A 23,737-nucleotide genomic window follows, 5' to 3' on the forward strand; every position below is an offset into this window, starting at 1 on the left:
GAGGGAAGATTTAGAACTAATGGGGATGCAAAGTCTTTTTAGGGTTGAGAGTTCAGAGAGTATAAAGTGTGAATACTGGTGAAAAGATCTATTTATAGGTTGACCTAGTCGGACCCAGACTTACCTGAGTGCGGCCGAAACATTTTGAGTGCGGTCCGCACTATTTACCTGTACCATTGAAGAAGTTCTGTGGTCCGCACAAAAGTGAGTGTTGCTGCATAATTTGTACGGACCGCACAATTTTGTGTGCGGCCGCAAATTGTTAAGGAAATTTGACAGGCCAATCTTTAGAGAATGCACTTTTGGTCGTCCAGTTGTGCGACCACACACAAAATTGTGTGGTCGCAGAGTGATTGTGTGATCCGCATAATTCTGGTGCGGTCCATACTTTTGTGACACTTATCCATTTATTCTTGCACAATCCCTACATTGCACATCCATTCCTGCATACACTTCAAAACTAGTTAGCACAAAACAAAGCCTATCTAATCTAAAGAAGAAAACCAAGAAAATGAAAAAGACACATGGGTTGCCTCCCAAGAAGCGCCTAATTTAACGTCGCGGCACGACGCAAATTACCAATCATTTGAAATGGAGAACCGTGATGATGTGCCATCATCAACCTTGCCAAGTTAGTGTTTAACCTGGTGCCCATTGACTCTAAACAACTCATCGTTCTTATTTTCAAATCTAGAGCACCAAAGGGGGTTACATTTACCACTTCAAATGGGCCATAGCATTTTGACTTCAACTTGCTCGAAAACATCCGTAACCTGGAATTGAAAAATAGCACAAGATCACCCTCTTTAAACTCCTTGTTGTGGATGTACTTGCCATGGAGGTAAATCATCTTCTTCTTGTAAAGGGACGATCTTGTGTAGGCATGATACCGAAATTCATCTAGCTCATTCAATTGTGACACCCTTAGGTTTGCGGTGACATCCCACTCAAGGTATAACTACTTCAAATCCCACATGGCCTTATGCTCAAGTTCCACCAGAAGATGGCACGCCTTCCCAAACACTAACCGGTATGGAAATATCCCAATCGGTGTTTTGTAGGTCGTCCTATAAGCCCAAAGAGCATCATCAAGTTTTCTTGACCAATCCATCTAATTGGCATTCACTGTCTTTGACAAAATATGCTTGATCTCCCGGTTGGAGACTTCAACTTGCCCGCTTGCTTGAGGATGGTAAGGAGTCGATACTTTGTGAGTGACACCAGACATTGTGAGTAAGGTATCAAAATCCTTGTTGTAAAAATGTGAACCCCCATCACTAATAGTGGCACTTGGTTAATGTCCATTGGTGTACCAAACCTCGTAAAGATGCTCTTCTTCAAGAATTCCACCACACTCCTCGCTTCAGTGTTGGTCAAAGCAACAACCTCAACCCACTTAGACACACAATCAACCGCGACTAGAATGTAGGTGTTCCCACAAGATCTAACAAACGGACCTATGAAATCAATACCCCACACATTGAAAATGTCTCTCCAAAATGTTGGTGAGAGGCATTTCATTCTTCTTTGAGATCCCACCGGTTCTTTGGCATTCATCACAACGCTTAACAAGCTCACTAGCATCGTTGTAGAGCGTAGGCCAATAGAATCCACTACTCAAAACTTTTGCACCTGTTCTTGCTCTACCATGGTGACCACCATACGGTGAAGAGTGGAAAACCTCAAGAATACCCATTTGTTCCTCCTCCAGCACACATCGTTGAATCAATACCATTGGTACAAATCCGAAAGAGGTATAGCTCAACCCAATAATAGTAAGGCAAATCGCAATAATAGTCAAGGCAATCCAAAAGAGGTATGGCTCATCATGTGGTCCCCCTCGTCCTCTAATCGGGTCAAGTGGTTCGCCACATGATTTTTACTACCTTTGCAGTCTTGAATCTCTAGATCAAACTCTTGCAATAGAAGCACCCACCACATCAACCTTGCCTTAGAATTTTTCTTGCTCATCAAATACCAAAGTATCGCATGGTCGGTATGAACAATCACCTTTGTACTCATCAAGTACGGGTGGAACTTCTCCATACCAAAGACAATAGCAAGGAACTCTTTTTCAGTCATTGTGTAGTTGACTTGGGCATCATTCATGATCTTGTTGCATAGTATACCGGATGGAAGATTTTGTTGATACATTGCCCGAATACCGCTCCAACCGCCACATCACTTGCGTCACACGTGAGCTCAAAAGGCAAGCTCCAATCCGGTGCGGTAATAATAGGAGTAGTAGTCAACTTGAATTTAAGCAATTCGAATGCCTTCATACAATCTTTGTTGAAATGGAACTTGGCATCCTTCTCCAAAAGTTTACACAAAGGGTTTACCACCTTGGAAAAATCTTTGATGAATCGGCAATAAAACCTTGCATGACCCAAAACACTCCTCACTCCCTTCACGGATGTAGGGGAGTTTGGAAATCGCCTCAATTTTGTCCTTATCGACCTCAATACCATGCTTTGAAATTTTGTGGCCGAGGACAATGCCTTCCTCGACCATGAAGTGACATTTCTCCCGATTCAACACCAAATTTGTCTCCTCACATCTAGCCAAGACCCTATCCAAATTTTTCAAGCAATCATCCAAAGAATTCCCAACCACGAAAAAAATCATCCATGAAAACCTTAAGAATATCTCCACCATGTCAATAAAAATAGTCATCATACACCGTTGAAAAGTCGTTGGTGCATTACACAAACCAAATGTCATCCGTGAGAATGCAAAAGTAACATAGGGACAAGTGAAGGTAGTCTTTTCTTGATCCTCCGAAGCAATGAGAATTTGATTGTAGCCGGAGTACCCATTGAAGAAACAGTAGAAAGCACGTCCGGCCAACCTATCAAGCATTTGATCAAGGAAGGGAAGTGGGAAATGATCTTTTCTTGTAACTTTGTTGAGCTTATGATAGTCCATACACACCCTCCAATCGGTCACTGTTCATGTAGGAATCAACTTGTTCTTGTCATTGGTAACCATAATCATGCCCCCTTTCTTTGGGCCGCATTGTATCGGAGAAGTCCATGAACTATCGGAAATGGGGTAGACAACCTCGGCATCCAACCACTTTTTGATCTCCTTCTTTACCACCTCTAATATTGCTTCATTTATCCTCCTTTGATGTTCAACAGAGGGTTTGTCACCCTCCTCCAAAATAATCTTGTGCATGTAAAAGGTGGGGCTTATGCCCCGGATATCCGGTCCATTCGATTGCTCTTTTCCTCCTTTGTAGCACCTCTAATGTGGAGTCTACCTACATGTTAGTCAAACAATAAGAAAGAATAACAAGTATAGTAAAATAAGGGCCAAGGAATTCATACCTGAGATGTGGAGGCAAAAGCTTTAACTACAAAGTGGTAGGCTCATCGATTGAGGGCTTTGTTAGAGGAGTTTTACGATTTTCAAGATCCAAAGATAGCTTGCGGGGCTCATAAGTATACGACCTCATTCCTTGAAATGCATTCACATACTCCACATAGCCTTCTTTCTCCTTATCATCATCAAGATTTACCAAAACGGCTTCCAAATTAGCATCAACATTCATTGTGGCACTAGCATCGTCAATAATCACGTCGGTCACCAAATCCACGAACGAACAAACTTCATTGCTATTCGCTTGCCTCATAGATTTGCACACATGGAAGACTACCTTTTCATCACCTACCCAGAAGGTGAGCTCACCGACTTCCACATCAACAAGAGCCTTCCCCGTAGCAAGGAAAGGTCAACCCAAAATAATCGGCACCTCATAGTCCACTTCAGAATCAAGAATCACAAAATCCGCCGGGAGGATGAACTTGTCAACATGAACCAACACATCATCAATAATACCTAATGGCCTTTTCATTGTACGATCCGCCATTTTCAAACTCATAGATGTAGGTTTTAGTTTCCTAATTCCCAAAGTTTTGAACACCAAGTAGGGTATCAAGTTGATACTCGCCCCAAGATCACATAAAGCTTGGGCAAAGTTGGCACTCTCAATAGTGCAAGGGATTGTGAAAGCGCTCGGATCTTCCAATTTTGGAGCCATTGAGTGCACAATAGCACTCACTTGATGTGTCATCTTGATGGTCTCACAATTCATTGATCTTTTCTTTGTCACTAAATCCTTTATGAACTTTGCATATCCCGGCATTTGTTCAAATGCCTCATCCAAGGGCACATTAATAGGAAAACTTCATCATATCAATAAATCTTTTGAATTGGTTATCACTATTTTGCTTTGCAAGCCTTTGAGGGTATGGAGGAGGAGGCCTTGGCATTGGCGTCTTAGCCTTTGGCACTAGTGCATTAGCCTTTGGCATTATTGGTTTCGGTATGTCAATCATGTGTTCCCTAGATAGGTTCACTTCTTCTTGCGTCTCCTCCACATTTTCATCAATATCAATTCTCACTTAGTCATTATCTTGAATAACATTTCTTGGAATTTCATCTTCTTGAACCACAACATTATCATCCACAATTCTTTGTTGAGTTGAGGTGGTTGCATCTCCACCTTTTTCACTTCTTGTAGTCACGGCCATAGCATGTCCCGTATTATTCCCACCCTTTGGGTTCACCACCATATCACTTGGTAGTGCCCCCTTAGGATGAATGTTCAAAGCTTGTGAAATTTGGCCTAATTGAACTTCCAAATTGCGGATTGAAGTGTTGTGAGAGGCTAGTTGAGCATCAGAGTCGACATTCTTCTCCATCATCTGTTTGAACATGTTCTCAATTCTACCCATCTCATTTTTAGAAGATCTCAGACCTTGAGAAGGATATGGAGGTGTATTTTTTGGTTGTTGGAACATCGGTGGCCTTTGAAAACCCGACCCCCGGTTGTTGTTGTTGTTCCACCCTCCTGTTTGTTGCCTCCCCAATATCTTTGATTATTGCATCCCCAATTGCCTTGGTTGCCTTGAGTATTCCAGTTGCCTTGATTAGGATTGCCACCACTCCGATTTCCTTGGTGGTTTTGGTTGTTCCAATTTCCTTGGTTTCTTTGTGACCACCATTGTTCTTGATTTTGTCCTTGAGCATTATTTCTTTGACCTTGATAATTGTTCACATATTGCACTTCTTCTTCTTGGTCACTCAACGAATCACCTTGGTCATACTCACTATCATTTTGCATGAATTGTTCCGGACTGCTTTGCATTTGTTGACCTTTTTGTCGTCTCTTGCTTATCATCATATTCACACCTTCCATTGCATTCACTTGTTTCAGCCCTTGAACTTGTTGAAGCTGAGCTTTGGCCAATTCATTCATTGTAGTTGTCAACTCGGCTATAGCTTGCCCATGATCATATAGTTCCTTGTGCAGGTGAATGATATTTGGGTCACCTTGAGGAACATTGGCTCTACTTTGCCATGACGATGAGATATCTGCCATCTCATCCAAAATGTCACAAGCTTCGGCATAAGGCGTGCTCATGAAGTTCCCACCGGCGAGTTGATTTACCACACATTGATTTGTTATGTTGACCCCCCTGTAGAAGTTCTGTTGAATCATGGCCTTAGTTATATCATTATTCGGGCACTCTTTAACCATGGTACGATATCTTTCCCAAATCTTGTGCAATGGCTCATTTGGCTCTTGCTTGAATGCAAGAATCTCATCTCGTAGTGTCTCCATATGCCCCAGATAGAAGAATTTGGCAATGAATTTTTCCACCAACTCATCCCATGTATGAATGGAATGATTGGGCAGTCTCTCTAACTAGTCCAATGCTTTTCCCCAAAGAGAAAAGGAAAATAGACTCAACCTTAGCGCGTCCTCGGAGATATTGGCTTGCTTTCTCCCCCAACAAGTATCAACGAACCTTTGAGATGCTTGTAAGTATTTTGACTCGGAGCCCCAGTGAAGAATCCACGTTGTTCAAGTAGTGTAAGCATCACGTTGGTGATTTGGAAGTTGCCCGCCCTAATACGGGGCGGGACTATAGCACTTGCATAACCCTCGTTCGGCAACACCTTGTGCGCTGCCGCTCTTGGTGGAGATGGGAGAGGGATGAGAGTAAAAATAGCACGGTATAGCCAGTTTTCGGACTGGTTATTCAAAAATAGCCAGCATTTACGAAGTCAATGAAAAATAGCCACTATTTTACTGCAACAGAGACCGGTCCAGCATAGTATACTGGAGTTCAGTGCACCGGTGTATGAACTCCAGCATATTATGCTGGACCGGTATACTTTGCTGACTCCAGTATAATATACTGGAGCACCGGTGCTCCAAACTCCAGTATATTATACTGGACAATTATACTTGCTGGAACTACAATATATTATGCTGGAGTTCTAGTATACTTATGCTGGAACTCCATCATATTATAATGGAGTTCCAGCATATTTATCCTGGAACTCCAGTATAATATGCTAGAGTTCGAGCTTACTTATGCTGGAACTCCAGTATAATATACTGGCGTATTTTTAGGGTTTTGAACAGTGTTTTCGCTCAGATTTATTTTTACACGAAAAGTGGCTAAATTTTGATTACTTTTGAAATCGGGCTATTTTTGAATGACCAGTTGTAAATATAGCTATTTCTGAATTTCTAATATTATCATGAGGCGGTCGGCCTTGCTTATTTGCTTGAAGTTCGGGAAGAACCTCATCTCCTTGGTCAACGTCTACTTCCTCCCCCAATGACACATTCTCGATGTGTTCGTTGTTGAGAGTCATTCTCGTACCTATAATCAATTCAAAAAACAATGTTAGTTACTTGAAAGGAAAAGAAGACAATCACATAAAAACCTAGATATATAGCTAAACCCATTTAACGCCCCGACAACGGCGTTGAAAATTGATGTCGCCCAAACTCACACCACAAATATAGGTTATGAGGCGGTCGAAGCAATAATAAAAACCCAACGCAAGCCAGGGTCGAATCCTCAGGGAGTTAGAATTTGGATTAGGTATACACCTAGTGTGAATGTATGATGTGCCTCAAATTACACTTTCACATTTTCAATTGTTATTTCTACTTCTTCTTTTAAGCTATTGATTGTAATTGTAAAGCTAAGAGATAATATTTTTTGTTTTGGTTGTTTTTCAAATTGACAAAAGGTCTAGGGTCATGACTTCCACCTAGGTGTTTACCTAACGGGTTGTAAACTCTAGGGTAAGTTTGATTGGTCGGGGTTGTAATACAAAAATCACACGTAATTACCTAATCTATACCTCTCGGTAGTTTGAATGATTTTGTCCAATTTGGCTTTCTCAAGTCCAAATGGGTATTGCACAAAACAAGTGATAAATGCTCAAGTTGGGTCTTATTATCTCTAGATTTGACCCTTTAATTGGGGCTATCAATTTCTTGAGTTCACCCCAATTTTTTGTTAGCTAAGTTTTCCTAGACTAAGTCAATTAGGCATGAATCAATATTTGCAACCATTAATTCTTGAATTCAAGCAAGAACTAGACTAAATATCTCTAACTCAATCACAATCAAGCCCTAAATGAAACACCCATTAAGTACCCACACTCGGGTTGTGCCACAACCCTAACTAGAAATTTAGCTACTCATGAAAAATAATGAAATTAAAGAAGAAACTAAGATAGAATTCATAATAGAGGATTAAGGGAAGAAAATCTAATGTTAAAATGTTAAACTAATACAATATATCCCAATACAGTAAAGAAAAACGGCTCTGGTGCTCTCCAAAAACAAAACTTAACCTAAAAATGACAAAAAGTTCTATTTATACTAAACTGCCAATATCTGACAAAATTGCCCCTGCGAAAGTTATGCGGCCGCACAATTATGTGTGCGGTCCGCACATGAGACTTGGCTTGACAGGTTCCAGTTTTGTGGCCGCCCTCTTTCAACTTCTGCGGACCGCACATTTATGAGTGCGGTCGTACTCTTGCTTCTGCGGCTGCACAATTACAATGTAGTCTGCACTTCTTGACTTTGGGCATTGTGGGACTTCGGCGGACCGCACATTTCTGAGTGCGGTCGTGCTCTTGATTAAGCGGTAGCGCAAAATGGTGCGATCCGCATTTCTTCTTGACCTAAAATCCCATCTCTGTGAACTTTGTCTTCTGCAACCGCACCAGAATTGCGCGGTTCGCAATTTGCATAGCATTTCTTGTTAGAAGCATTTTTCATGATCTGCGGCTGCACACAATATTGTGCGATACGCACAGTGCCCTTTTAGCCTTGATTTTGTTCTTATCTCAAATTACTCCTTCTTGAGTTGTTTTTTCATCTCTTTGGCTCATATTCTAATACTCCTCCAAGCAAGTACATTTCATTAGTTTTTGGGAATACCTTTAAGCAATTTTGAGCTAAAACGAAAGTAAAAGAATGTAAATAAGTGGTCAAAATCCCTAGTTATTAGTATGGTGCAATCCTTTTAAGTCTTTAATATGATGATTGAAACTAATGTGTTTGTTTACAGGTCATCGAGCATCCGGGGTCCAAAAAAATGAGTTCCTCGTCTATGCGAAGAATCATTCAAGAAGGCAAGACTAACCTTCTTATATGAACGTATTTTTGATGCAATAACTAGAGAGCTAGTTCATTTGATGAGCTCTCTGACTGTGATAGTCAGAACTAGATTTTCTAGGGCCATATCCTTACAGATTTTATAATGATAAGTCTTAGATGCCTGTAATAATAAATCTCCTTTATTTCTGTTTGATATTATTCGATGAGACATTCCTTAACCAAGAGAACGTTGATACCCGAAAATATAGCTCAGGGAATCACAGACGGAGATTTGGATCCAATGACAAGGAGTTCATTTCAGGTATTATCCCTCTTTTCTTTATTAAATTTTCTTACTTTCTTTTCTCTTGATTTAAAAGATCAATAGTTGTTGGCAGAGGCGGATCCAAAATTTTGAGATGGTGGATGCACCTCGACGTATATATCGACGACAAGAGCGGGCAAGTTATAGGAATTGGGTATTACTTGCGACTTCAGGGACGCCAAGCTAAGGTTTGAAAACCACTAGATGAAGTTAGACGAGAGCAGAAAGGCGAAACACTAATAAATTTTTTTTCTCTGACAAAATACTTTTATACGCCAAACATGTAAAGATTTTGTTTTATCAAGTTATTTAAAAGCCATTTGTAGATAATTGATTGGAAATACAAAAATGATGATAATTGAACTTGTGAAATATAAAGAATGAAATATTTAAAAAAAAAAAAGGAATATCATATTGGAAAAAGAAAATGAAAGAGGGAAACAAAAGAGGAATAAAAAAATAGAAAAATAAAAATAGAAGAGAAAATGAATCGTCTAAACGAAAGACCAGAAATGTTATATCATTATTTAGTTAAACAGTGCCTTCCAAGTTCCAACAGAAATTATATTTGGAAAACTGTTTTTTTTTTTAAAAAAAAAAGGTAATCAAGTTCAAAGGTTTCAATCCCTTAACGCATATGTATGCAGTTAGTTCCTTTACTACCAGAAGCCTTTGTTTGGTGGCACCCTGTCTTTGTTTTATTGAGTATATACCCACAATATTGGTGTAATCTATGAGAATTGTGTGTAACACAATACAGGTTTTTGGAGTGAGCATGAGTTCCTGTGACCCTAAAGCATAAATATGGATCCGCCCTGATTCTAAATAGCCATAACTAGCGAATAATAATAGATCCTACTAAACCTCCATCACTCCTCACCGCACCTGTATATGTCTAAACTCACACCGCCCCATTGCCATCCCTAAATGGATCAGTTGCCATACAAGAGCTGTAAGGGTGGCAAGCACTACAAGAAAGAAGGCATTTGCCAACAACGTTTTTTGTTGCCATAAATCAAATGTTGTTGCTAAAAGTATTTTTGGCAACAACAAGAAAGTTGTCGCACGCCGTTGCAATAAACACCGATGGGAAAAGTATTCGCAACAACCAATAATATTGTTGCAATAGTTAGCTTAACGCAACAAAAAATATTGTCGCCTTAAGTTATATTTTGTTGGTAAAAAGTCATGCTACTGTGGCTTATGAGAACATTTAACAACAAAATTATTGTTGCAAAAATGAGCTTATTTACCAACAATATCTGTTGTGGTGAAAAAATTAGCGGGAGAGTAATTAGTTATTGATCTATTATCAAGGCTTTTAGCAACAATTGCTATTGTGTTTATGAATTACCTTTTGCCAATAATAATTTCACAAATGTATATATATAATAATAAATATATATATATATATATATATATATATATATATATATATATATATATATATATATATATATATATATATATATATATATAAACATCAATACATAAAATTGATACACAAGTATTTACTCACTTTCCAAAAACTAAATCTCCTAAAATGTATGCTTGTACTTACAAGAAGTAACAAAAGAATCATATACAAAAGTCATTAAATTCTAATATAATTAACTCCAAAAATATGTCTTCTTCCAACAACTTGTTGCAATGCATGAACCATATATCCAGCAATGATTATTTAAGCATGTCCATCCTACAAAAAAAGATAAATATAATTACATTTTGATAAAAAGAAGTTGTAAAGTACAAAACTACAATTAACAAAGAAAAAGAGGGAATCACATATACCTATTGTCCACTTACTAAACATTGCAACTACTTCATCACTGAAAATTTTACATAATACATAATTGTTGAATAGAAACGCTCAACTAAAAGAACACTGAATATAAGTTGCAAAATTATGAGATAAAGTTACTTAGAATGACTTGTAGGACTTGCCTCGTCCTCTTCTTCCAAAATATAGCACTATAAGATCAACAAGTATAAATAGTAGCAAAAATGTGAAGGCCATAAAACAGAGTAGAGGAAACAAAAGATAAAATTCATTCTATGACATTGGTTCCATCAATTTCAATCTCCTCCATAGTTTTTCCAATTCATCGAGAAAATCAAGAATCCTTCATGGATGAATAATAATTGGTAGTACAAATAAAGCTTCATGGATGCACGACATAAAGATTTATTTCTTGAAATCCCTGTAATATTGGAAAGAGTTTCTTCTTCTGGTGTTTTACTCACTTGTAATTACTACAACACTTTAATAAAAAATAATTACTACATCACTTCCTAAGTGCTAGCTTTATAATACAATTACCATTCTCTAAAAAAGGATTTACCTCTTGAACCTCAAAATTCTTTAGTGCAAGACACTAAGATTTATCAATAAAACTAAGGAATCCGAAATGTCCATTAAAACCAGAGATAAAAATGACATCTTCCTCAAGATGAATAGAAGATAGTAATACTCACATCACTAAGTATAACTATTTATTCTGAGCTTCCATCACTAATGTGGATAGAATCAGTGCATTGAAATGCATAAGTTAATTTTTCGACATAGAAGCTAAAGAAACAAATATAGACAAAACAGAAACTAACTTACAGTGAGATGTGGGAATCAAAGTAACACAGCCAAAGAGAGACTTGCATCCGCAAAGCCAGAAATAGCCTATTCGTTAGGAGAATTACAACCCAAAAAAATAGCCAAAGAAAATGCCAAAATCTATATCTATCCCAATTCCAAAAGACATAAATATACCAAAAATATAAAAGTATAGTCACGATCTGTTTGTGAATATATCAATCAATAGAAAGGACATAATATCCACAAAAGAAAAAAGTAAAATAGAAATACCAATCGAATAAGACATGTGACCATTGATTAGAACTGGAATGGAGCTGTAAGTTTTGATGTGGATGAACCACACTATCTTTATTTAGAACCTGCAAGAAAATAGTTTATTTGATGCCCTAGATTCTTTTTTTAAAGAGCATAAATAAGAAACTAAAACTGACCCTAAAGCACCATTAACAACGTTAAAGAATCTAGTATGAAGTTCATGCCACAATGATATGATTACTAGAACAGCTCATGAAGGGCAAGACAGTTTTCTTTTAACAAGAGATAGTTAAAGGTTAATATAATCTATACAATTGCCACATTCTTATCTTTTTTTGGTTAAATCAGGATTAAACAATATCACTAGAGATATTTGCTTCATACCTCACTTGGTTCACCCCACAGCCTTCATAAATAAAAATCTGATTCCGAGACCACAATCCCTGGTGGCAATGACTCTGCACCACGAGGATTAGTTGGGACATATATCTGCAAAAGGAAAGCAACCCATCAATATTTTAGAACATACAAATGTCTAAGTGCTTTGCATTCTAAATCTACCATGGCAGTCAGAATAACAATCCTACACCACTTCCAATGAAAAATGATCATGTCTTATGCATTTACCACTATCTTCAAGTCTTTTATTTTACGATAATTTAGAAACATCAACCTCCTAACTCAAACCTAAATAGAAGCATTCAAGGAATTGAAACCCTAAACTAGAAACAACTAAAACTAGGGATGAAGGAGCTTACAATTTCATGCCATAGCCATAGAATTGGAAGAAAAGGTTGCTGCTCATTTGAACCTCGTAACTGAAAGCGCGAGTCAAAGGGTTGAACGAATTGGGGAAGGGGAGAGCCAAAATGAAAATAAAAGTGGGAGAGATTCGAGGGAAAAAGGGGAGGGAAGTTTGCCGCGCTTATTTTTGCTGAAAATTGAGAAAGACCTAAAAATATTGCCACAATTCAAAAAAATTGTTGAGAAAAATAAGTGTTTTACCAACAAGATAAAACTTTTGGCAACACTAATAATTTATTGTTGCCAATTTATTTATATTTTAAAATTGTTATATTACCCAAAAGGTTATGGGAACAAAATTAAAACATTAGCCAACAAGAAATTTGTTATGGGTAAAAGTTCTATGATACAGCAACAACAAAATAGTATTGTTGCCATTTATAGATATTTAGCAACAATATCATTGTTGTTGCAAAAAAAGTTGTTGCAAATTATATACTTTCTTGTAGTGAAGGTGTAATAAGCACACAAGGTGTAACATCCAATTATTTGAGGCACAAAAAGAAAATATCAAGATTCTTAAGCATGTTCTAAACAGAACATGCTTAAGAAAACACTAAACAGACACTGAACTTAGTTACCAGCACTGAACAATAGACTATAAAATAAGACATTGTAAACTTAGTTACCAGCACCAAATTTAAACTGAAACATGTGCTCTAAACAGAAAAAAGAAAACACTATAGAATGCAAATGGTGAAACTGTAGTATATGAGATTATATTTAAGCAGAGGCTTTGAGCTTCTTAGTGATGGTAGCAATGTATTTCCCCTGATGAAAAGCTTGTTCCAATTCAAGCTCTGTTGGCTGTCTTGAGCCATCGCCAACAAAAGTTCCAGCGCCATACGGACTTCCACCTTTGATTTTCTCCATCTCGAACATCCCTCCTCCAAATGTATAGCCAATTGGAACAAAGATCATTCCATGGTGAACAAGCTGTGTTATGGCTGTCAACCTGCAACCATACATCATATTTAATAAAATCTCGTCGAGGAGAGTTACAGTAATGTACTTGAATTGTGTTTTATTAATATGATCCAAATAGCGCTTTTCTTAATATGATGTAACTACATTAATTCGTTCATTTTTTTAAATTTTCACGAGTTATTTAGGGAGAGGAAAAGGGACTAACGCGGTAGTCTCTTGGCCACCTCCTTGAGAACCAGTGCTATAGAAAATTCCTGCTGGTTTTCCAGCAAGTTGTTGAGTTTTCCAAAGACCACCAGTTGCATCAAGAAAAGCCTTAAATTGAGCAGGCATCATCCCAAATCTAGTTGGGAACCCAAATACAAAGCCATCTGCCTCAGCAAGTTCATCTGGTGTAATCATTGGTGCATCACCTTTCCCAGGTGCACTCATCTTTGCAAGAACTTCTTCTGATAGAGTTTCTGGTACCTGCTCCATTCATATATTAATTGGCACATAAGATTAAATGCAGAGATGAATTTAAGTTATATGTACTGACAGTATAAAATGACATGCTAGTTACAGGTCAGTTTAATCTGATAGTATACAAATCTATGCATTGTTAGTGCACATAAAGAGCATAGAAAATTAGAGGCGGATCCAGGATTTAAACTTTATGGGTTCAACTTTTAAGGTTCTTACCACTAAACTCATTATATCCTTGCAACTATGTGTTCATATCTATACTTTAATGCGATTTTAGTGATTTTTGCATATAAATTTGCACTATATGTCAAAAATTATGGGTCAAATTGAACCGGTGTTATAGGGCTACATTACGCCCCTACAGAAAATGGTGTGACATGCATTCAGAAAAAAGGAAAAAATTCAAGTCATAAGTGATTTGTCATGCGATTAACCTGTTATTAACAGTGAACTTGATATAACAGGTTATTACTCTATTTTTCAAGTTACCTTAATAAGGCTTATTATGACAAATGATCTGTTGTTATAGGTCAATTTAATCTAATGGTATAAAAAATCAATATAGTGTTAGTGCATATAACTTAAAACGGTACAAAATGCTGTGACAGGCACTTAGTAATAATGGAAAAGTTTCCAAATCATGAGTGATTTGTCATTAACAGACCTGCCATAGCTTAGCTTCAACACCTTCAACTGATGCAGCACCTTTCTTAATCTCTTGTGCCAGCTTCTCAACATGCCCATACATTGAATAGTAACTGATAAAATTTAAATTTAAATAAACATGTTCATTAGTTTTTAAATTCAAGATTAAAAATTAAATGAAGAAATAACCTCAACCAATTCAAGCATAATTTTTAGAAGTTTATTGTACAATTAGGCACCAGAACTTTGACTTTAAATCCAGTACAAATCAAAAAGAAATTTGATAGAAGAATTGGATATGCAGAAAACAAAGAGAACAAAAAGTAACACACACAAAAAAATTAAATATATGAAGAAACTGAAACAGAAAAAGAGTAAAACATACACAATGTAGACTTTGGTTGCCATTGTAAAATCTGGTATTTTTTAGTTCTATGTATATGTTTTATACAGAGAATAAGAGAGTTGGCTAAGGTCACTCTGCTTATATAGTGGGGAGATTATAGCCATGTAATTGACCATCTCATTTTTCTTTGTCAGAGTCTTACCCAAAAAAAAATAGAAGAAATCTCTGATTCATGGAAAGAAAATAGAAATAAAATAAAGTGACTTCTCACATTCGTCTAGAATTAACTAAGAGTAATTATGTCAGTTGAATGGCAATTTTTTAATTGTTTATCCTAAATAGGTTGTTGATGTCATGCTGAAATCATCTTTAACGTCACAATTATGCCTCTTCTTTTCTTATTTATTGATGGAAAAAGAAAAAGAAGTGTAAGGCGGTAAATTAGAAAAATTGTATGTACAGCTGGTGTTGATGCATTTTGGATCTTCTTAAACTGGTAAAAAACTAAAAATAATAAGAATATGCTATAATTTTTTTCTCTTTCCAATTTAGTGAAGATTCATTCCTATTTAAAGTTTCTGCTAATTCGTTAAGGCAAAAAAGTAAATGTTATACTATATCAGGTTAACAGATAAGTTGTCCTGGGGTCGTTTGGTTGGGAAATAAGTTATTCCAGGATTAATTATTCGAGATTAGTTCCGGAAGTATTATTTCATCTTCCAGTAGAGATAAACATAACACTATACTCCTAGAATTAGTTATTCCGCGATTTTATCCCAACCAAATTTGAAATAAACTCATCTCAAATTTAATCTCGAAATTAATTATCTCTTATCCCTCGTACCAAGCAAGCCTTACAGTATGCCATGATGAATAAAATTGTAACATATATTTCTTTCTTTTTAAGGCCTTTTGTACATATTTCTTTCCTTTATTGGTGTACTAAATACAACTATAGATTGCAAAATTACTAAACTTACCTATTTTTGATTACCATCTTTCAACTTCAACTTCAACTTTAAATAGTCTTTTCTTTTCAAACTTCAATCAAATTTTGTCCAAATGCCTATGTAGCAAGTAGTATTGAATATGAATTTCACTTGAGAAAAAAGTTTAAGCTTTGCAACTAAAAACATATGAAATACTCCTCAAATTTGTTTTTTAAAAGCTTTAGATCCTCTATATTAAACTCACGCTCACGACTATTTTTTTCATTATATATCGATCGTTAGTTGTACTCCAGTCACACCTCTCAATCTACACTCTCAAGATCCACTCTCCTACATCCCCGAACATAGTGCGTATTCATTTTGTTCACTTCACGATCTTCAAGGCTAGCTCTGCTCCTGTTGCTATGTTAGCTTTGAGAAGATTATGAAACCACCCCTGTTGCCCCTGTTGAAAATTTACGAAGTTGGTGACTTTTGGCACTAAATTATTTTGGACCTTTTTTTCCTATTTCTTTTTCAGATATTCAAGGATTTTAAAGATATTCTATTATAGTATTGGACTTTAAATATTATTCTCATCATGTAAACAACTATACAAATTAATATGATAGTCATGGAGCGCTCAAACATAATTTCACCTATGAATACTTGGGATTTAAATTGGTGGATGTCAAATACCATTTCACTCATTATATATTTTTTGTGACACTAAGTATAGACATAATTTAAATATACGTAGTTTTTTCAAGTTCTATACATGCTACCTCCGGTACATATTATATTCTTTTAAGATCCTTAATAATAGTATTTGTCTAAAATACCATTTATCTATCTCTTAAATGTCTCACTCAATTACAGTAGTGCACTAAAGGAAGGCGTGTAAAATTGAATTTAAAAAAAAATAAAAAAATAATGAATGCCTTTGACGAATACACTACTAAAAAATAGGAATTAGCGACGGACAAATTCTGTATCTAACTAGCAAAATTCATTGTTAATAGCAACGGATTAAAAATAGATTATCATAAAATTTTGCTAGCTATGAGCAATTTAGCGATAGATCAGTGACGAAGTTCGTAACTAATTTCTATATACGTAGATATTAGCCTCAAATGAGAAGTATACCATTCACATCTAAACAATCTTTATTTTACATTTATCGAAATTAATATTGATGTAAAAAGCTGTAGGTGGCACGATTATTAAGACACTTTTTCTTCAGTTTTCATTTTCTCATTTTTATCATGTAAAATATACGCAACGGTTTGGCTGAGTTGGTTGGATGAGTGGTTTCCCATATAGGAGACCTGAGATCGATTCTCCTCATCAACAATCTCCTTAGTCAAAGCTCGTCACACCGGACGTGCCTAGTGTGTTTTACATCTCTTGTGTGGTTTGCAAGCTATTGCACAGTGAGCAGCACCCAAAGATAGCGGTCACGGGTTTCTCTGGAAATTTTCTAAAATAAAACAAAAAAAAAACGCAAGGAAGACGAAAATATTACTCATATCCTTTTTGCAGGGAAATTGACAAAGAAGTAGAGGGATTAAAAACTGGATGCATTTGGAATTAAGGAGCCTTTTATTGTGGTTGGTGAGGCCGTGTGGATAGAATAAATGAATATCTAACATAATTAATGAGAAAGTTTTAATTAATTATCCACGACGAGGAGAGACGTAACACATGCATGTATACAAATATGGCTGCTCCTCCACTGCTTTGAAGATGACTTCTCAAATCTAAGTTCCTCATGTTACAATATTTACGTACTTCATGCATCATCATGACGCCTATTTTGTGTTAAATGATATGTTATTTATTTAATCAAAATCAGTTTTTGTGGTCAAAGCAAATAAAAAAATAATTCGGGTTTTAAACAATCAATTTTACTTTACTTTCTTAAATATAAAAGAATAACAATAATAAAAACTAAGAGAATAAATAGAAATATTATTGATGATTGTTGCTTTTTTGCAATTGGAAATAACAGGATCTTTCGATAGTAGAGAATAACGAGAATATTGACAATGATAATTTAATTTCATAGTTTTCTCTATGGGGATACAATATATGGAAAGAGGATTTATATAATGGTACAATTTATAACCGTTTGCCCTATTTAGTTCCTACCCGTTACTGCTATTATTAATTTAATTACCCATTACGTGGGTGCTTTGTAACGATTGAAGTAATAATAGTCAATCGCGCACAATCAGGGATTAAGCTGATTTCTTTTCATATTCGTGACTATTTAGCTCACGAATATTCTTCTTTGTAATCTTCTTTTATTAAGTATCTTTCCATCTTTATGGCTTCGAATGACCTTAATTATCAGCTCGTACCTATTTAGCTAGAAGGCATGGTATCTTCATAAATGATCACGTGGGAATTGCTCAATTCTTCTTTGCACATTATTCTTCTTTATCGCTTCGACTCACATGTCATATGTCAGCATAATATTAATCCACATGGTGAGTTTGTTTTTAACCAGTACACTATTCTTTCTCCACAAGACAATCTTATTTTGTAGGCTAGCTTCACCAAATTTGATGACTTGTATTTAGTGCATATTTAAACTTTAAGTTGACTTAATTACGCCCTAAATAAGAGGTTTTCACTATTCTCGTAGACAATTGCACTGATTGTTCCTCTAAGGGGCAACAATAACAACAACAACATCAACCCAATAATCATCCCATTAGTAGGGTCTGGGGAGCATAGAGTGTACATAGACCTTACCCCTACCCTAGAGGGGTAGAATGGTTATTTCCGGGTGACCTCGGCTCGGAGAGAAAAGATTTGTAACAACAACAGAAACCAGACAAATAGTATTAGTATCGTAAGAGACAACAAATAAGTGAAAGGACAATAATTATGCTAACAATAACATTGAAAAAAATAAAAACAAAAATTAAAAATTAAAATAGTGTGATGAACAAAAACCGCTAGCACTCTTAGACAAAACACTATCAGACTTGCTTGAACAACGAGGAAAAATGTTGAATTACCCCCTAACCTACAACCCCAATGCTTGACCTCCACACCTCCCTATCCAGGGTCACGTCCTCGGAAATGTGAAGTCGCGCCATGTCCTGCCTAATCACCTCGCAAAAAATACTTCTTAGGCCACCCTCTACCTCTTCTCATACCTATCCAAGCCAACTGTTCACACACCTCCTAACCAAGGCAAGGCTTCTCCTACGCACGTGCTTGAACCATCTAAGCCACGCTTCCTGCATCTTGTAGTCTATGGGAGTCACGCCCAACCTCTCCCGAATATCTTCATTCCTAATCTTATCCAGCCTAGTGTGCCTGCACATCCATCTCAACATCCTTATTTCGGCTACTTTCATCTTCTGGATATAAGAATTCTTGACTGTCCAACACTCAGCCCCATACAACATGGTCGGCCTAACCACTGCTCTATAGAACTTACTATTAAGTTTCAGTGGCACCTTCTTGTCACACATGACTCTGGACGCTAACCTCGATTTCATCCATCCCACCCTGATACGGTGTATGACATTCCCGTCGATCTCCCCATCTCCTTGGATAATTGACCCTAGGTACTTGAAACTCTCTCTCTTAGGGATGACTTGCGAGTCAAGTGTCACCTTAACTATTCTATCGATCTCCAAATATTCTGTCTTGGTCCTACTCAACTTGAAACATTTAGACTCTACAGCCTGCTTTTATACCTCTAGTTTCTCATTAATGTCGCCTGTCATCTCATCAATCAGAACTGTATCATCAGCGAACAACATACACCATGGTACCTCCCCTTGAATATGGTATGTCAGTGTGTCCATTAGCAGAGCAAATAAGAAGGGCGGAGTGCAGATCGTTGGTGTAACCCCATAACCATCAGAAAAGGTGCTGAGTCACCTACCACAGTCCTAACCCTGTCGCGCCCCCTTTTTCCCTCTTCGCATCGAAACATCGGGTTTATGGCATTTTGGGTATAAGACAACTGGGTTTTGCATTTGAAGAGTTGCCACCTAATGATTTAAGGTGCATTAGGACACCTATAGGGTTCATTTCGTTTGATAACCAGAGATCGGGGAAGGTGTTAGGAACCCTTCAGGATCCATTAGTGTGGTTCCCGGCCAAATAGTTTTGTGAATTTTGTACGATTAACGTATAGACAAGTATAGGCTCAAATAGTAGGGGATTTAGGTTTAAACACATAAGAATTTGAAAGAAATTAAAAGGCAAATTTTGAAAAGAAGTTACAGTTCTACAAATACTTGAGAGTATAAAAAAGAGGGGGGTCCTAGGTTTATTTATAATATGGATCACATCAATGCGATACCCGGTAAGACACTCCTCAAGAGAGGGGATACACGTGGTATTAGCGCACCGGTCATAATATCTATATCTACCCTTCCCACCCCATTAAGGTATCAAAGCACGGATTGGTCTCGACCTCTATTGCATGCTATTACCCGTCCCATTCCTATCAGTCCTGGAGGAATTTTGGACTACTATTCCTATAAGAGGGAAGATTTTAGGCTGACTCTTAGGTTTTAAAGGTAAAAGACTAAGGCGACATTCAAAACACATAGGACTGCACATTAGGGGAAACATATAAACAACTAAGAGGCTCATATATACCTCCTCAAGTAAAGCATATAAATAGCATGACTTAAATACATTTAGGGTCAGAATTTAAAGTACTAACGCAGGGGAGTTTTAATTGTTGAAGCAGACCAATTTATTACATAACTCAGATAAGAAGTCCGAATCAGGCATGCCTGCTGGTTGTAGCAGTTGCTAATTAACAAAGGCAGATTCAGTTTTATCATTATTACCTAAGGCTTGCCTAAGTGTGTACTGGTGACATCCTATAAGCATGATATCTATTACTGATTCAGAATGGAGCAAAACAGTGACAGTTTTAAACGAGCGATTTGGATCCTATAGGCATGCTATCTAAACCGTATTAATAAAAGGAGTAGGTTGTTTAAAACTGATCCAGAACGGTACGAGTCAAACTAAATTTTAAAGTAGACTGGTTTTAGATCCTATAGGCATGTTCTCTATTATTGATGATTTTTAATTCCTATAGACATGATATCTAGTTGAACGTGAAATGAAGCAGGCAGGACTTACTTGAAATTCCTATAGTCATGATTCATATGAAAAATACTGATTTTAAACTTAGAGACATGACAACTAATTTCAAAGCTGATTTTAACACTGTAGACATGACGTCTGATTATAGCCATTTAGATCCTATAGGCATGGTGTCTAAGTGTGGTAATAAAACATGCAGAGTTCATTAAACAAATCATATAGGAATGTTCTTTATCTGCGTGAAAGTGGAGCATGCAAAACTTGAATTAAAATAGAACAGATCCTATAGGCATGGTGTCTACCCTTCTAATAGCTAAACGTGCATAGTTACCCCATCCCTTTCACTAGCCAACCCCAATATTTGTTAAATTATTACAGACCAGGTACTGAGTTACAACAGAAATGTGCAAAATAAGAAGTTACAACCACAGGAAGACTGATTCTAGCTTCCTCTCTGAGTTATGGAATAAACCACCTCAAAAGCCACTTATTCAAAGTCTTCCTCAGACCTGAGTGTGTCAAAGTTCCCTAAGGGTCTCAAAAGACCCCGGGCAGTGCTTACACTCAGGTTGCATAACCAGAAAGAGATGAGTGCAGTGTGGAAGGGCCAGACCTTATGTGCCCAAGTTCAGAGGGAGCTTAAGGGTCCCAAGGCAAGGCTCACACAAAAGGGACAGAACCTAGGTTCTAAGAATATAGTGGAAGTGCAGAATACAGAGATTTATTTAAAACTGGGTTGAGAATGGTAAGGGGTAAGGGTGATTTGAAAACAGTAGTAGTAAAGCTTAAACTACATAGAATTAGCAGTTGCACAAAGGGGTCAGGGGTTTTGGGAATACATTGCATGAAGCATATGACCCCAGGAAGAGTCAGGTTTGGACATGTACAACAATAGATGATGCTGGCATGCCCACAAACCAGCCAGAGACCACAAACACAAAGAGGGGATGTGGGGTTTGGGGATTCATACACATATAAGAGCATTAATTTAAAAAGGAAAGGGAACACATTTCAGCATTCTAGTAATGTAACTTGATTGCAGAAATATAAGCAGAAGTAGACAAACATGAGAGAAGTTGGAGAAATTACGGAATCATGTTGTTGTTGATGCTTGAAAATTAACTAGGACATACCAGTAAAGAGGCAAAGTGCAGAAAGAAAAAGTAAGCGAATTTCCACAGCCTAGCCTTGGCTTTCAGTCGGCTAGACAAAGCAGTAGCACAAGTAGCAATAGAGAAAAAGAGAGTTTTGAGTGAAGTGTATGTTCTTAAACTCAAATTGTTTGTGTCTTTGAAAGAAAAGATGGTGGGTATTTATAGTTTTGAAAACAGGTGAAGAATAAGGTAATAAGAAAGTCTTAACACAAACATGGAAACAATCACAAGTCAGAATCAATTACCACAAGTGACTCCATTTAATTAAGGAATCATTGTTTAAAGGGTAGCAGCATGACTAATTAAGGAAGGAAAATCAGTTTGGAAATAGATTGATTATTGCCATAAAAGGGGCAGTAAAAACATGAAGCAAACAGTCAAGTCTAAGTACAAAATATGCTTATTTTGGAAAAGATTCAGCAAGGTAAAACATTACAGTAAAGGGAACGGAATCAATTAAATTAAACAAGCGAGTGAAACAAGGGCTCATAAAAGAAAAGCTTTTGCAATCAGTCACAAGACCAAGATAAATCAAGAAAGAAACATGATTCTGCACTTCAGTATACAAATAGAGTGAACAGAAGCATCAGACATGCGAGGCCAAGCACATTGGCAAAAGAAACAACATACAATAGTTGCAGAAATAAGCATATGATTCAATAGTGAACAAAGTTAGATAGTCATGGCTCACACGCATAGCCAAAGTGAAGAAGAGAGTCAAAACAAGTAAAGGTCTCACAGTAACAAGTGAGGAAAACCTTTTAAGAAATTAGGGTTCCACCAATAGTCGAGTTAAGAAGATAGTGAAACTCAGAATCAGATGAGTCACAGAAAGAAAAGAGAGTCTGAAACAAGGAACCTTTAATCGAGTCAAGTATACATTCAAACAAGCAGTCTCAGACCAAAAGGCCTAGGGTTTTCCACAATAATCGAGTTAAAAAAATGGTAAAACTCATAATCAAATAAGTCAAGTAAGGACGAAGAACTTAATCGAACAAGTACCTATTTAAACATGCAGTTTCAGAACTCGGATAAGACAAAAAGGGAACTAGGGTTTTAACATGCTGAAACAGGTAGAAGAACAACATGAGCAAAACATAGCAAAATCACAAACACATTAAAATCAAAGAAGAGATATTTTGAAATAACTTAAAGGAAAACCCTAATTGTCGAAAAAATGAAAAGTCGTTTTAAAAGAAAAGTTGAAGAACCTTCGAGAAAACACTTAAGAAATTCATAGCGAGCACAAATCTATGGCAGATATGAAAGAAAACCAAAAGATTTTAAAGATTAGGGTTTCGTAAGACCCAGAAAAGGTGAGAAAGACCTTGAAAGTTACCGATCTAACTAGGAGAGTCAAGGATCTGACTCGAACGACCATGGCTGGCCCGAGAAAGGTCATGGATGACCGGAGAAAGGCCATGAATAGAAGTCGAGCAAGGACTGGACCAGATTTCCTCAAGGTCTGGCCATGAAACCACAGAAACAAACACCCAGGAGCCATAGAAGGCCACTACACATCTCCAATGGCTATGGGAGGCCATGGATTAGGCAGGGTTTAGGGTGGATTAGGGTGGGATTAGATGGCGGCGGCTAGGGTTCATGAGAGTTTTAGAGAGAATTGAGAGGGAAAGGGAATCTAAGGGCGGCATTTGGTGAAGAATGAGGTAGGGTAAGGGGTCGTTTAAGGTTAAAAAAGGTAAGAGGGAACGATGGTCGTTGATCTAAATGATCAACGGCTAGGATTAAAGGGGTTAGGTGGGGAATCTGGG

At 37.0% G+C, this 23,737-nt stretch overlaps 1 protein-coding gene across 1 annotated transcript; it reads right to left on the reverse strand.

Moving 5' to 3' along the window:
• Window positions 1–12,859: 12,859 nt before the first annotated feature.
• LOC107765136 (putative NAD(P)H dehydrogenase (quinone) FQR1-like 1) lies at window positions 12,860–14,951 on the reverse strand. The gene is made up of 4 exons (XM_016583745.2): window positions 14,825–14,951; window positions 14,459–14,552; window positions 13,535–13,797; window positions 12,860–13,357 (listed from the first exon to the last, which is right to left on the reverse strand). Exons 1-4 carry the CDS (start codon window positions 14,845–14,847, stop codon window positions 13,126–13,128), a joined length of 612 nt encoding a protein of 203 aa, XP_016439231.1. The 5' UTR covers window positions 14,848–14,951; the 3' UTR covers window positions 12,860–13,125.
• Between the last annotated feature and the right edge of the window lie 8,786 nt (window positions 14,952–23,737).

This window comes from Nicotiana tabacum, chromosome 1 (assembly GCF_000715075.1).
Source record: "Nicotiana tabacum cultivar K326 chromosome 1, ASM71507v2, whole genome shotgun sequence".
NCBI lineage: Eukaryota > Viridiplantae > Streptophyta > Magnoliopsida > Solanales > Solanaceae > Nicotiana > Nicotiana tabacum.

Bases quoted from the DNA above. Each gene is read 5' to 3' on its own strand.
- LOC107765136 (XM_016583745.2), bottom strand. From the start codon at position 14,847: ATGGCAACCAAAGTCTACATTGT. The intron at 14,553-14,824 runs GTATGTTTTACT...AAATTTTATCAG, and splicing joins GCAACCAAAGTCTACATTGT to TTACTATTCAATGTATGGGC. The intron at 13,798-14,458 runs GTCTGTTAATGA...TGAATGGAGCAG, and splicing joins TTGAAGCTAAGCTATGGCAG to GTACCAGAAACTCTATCAGA.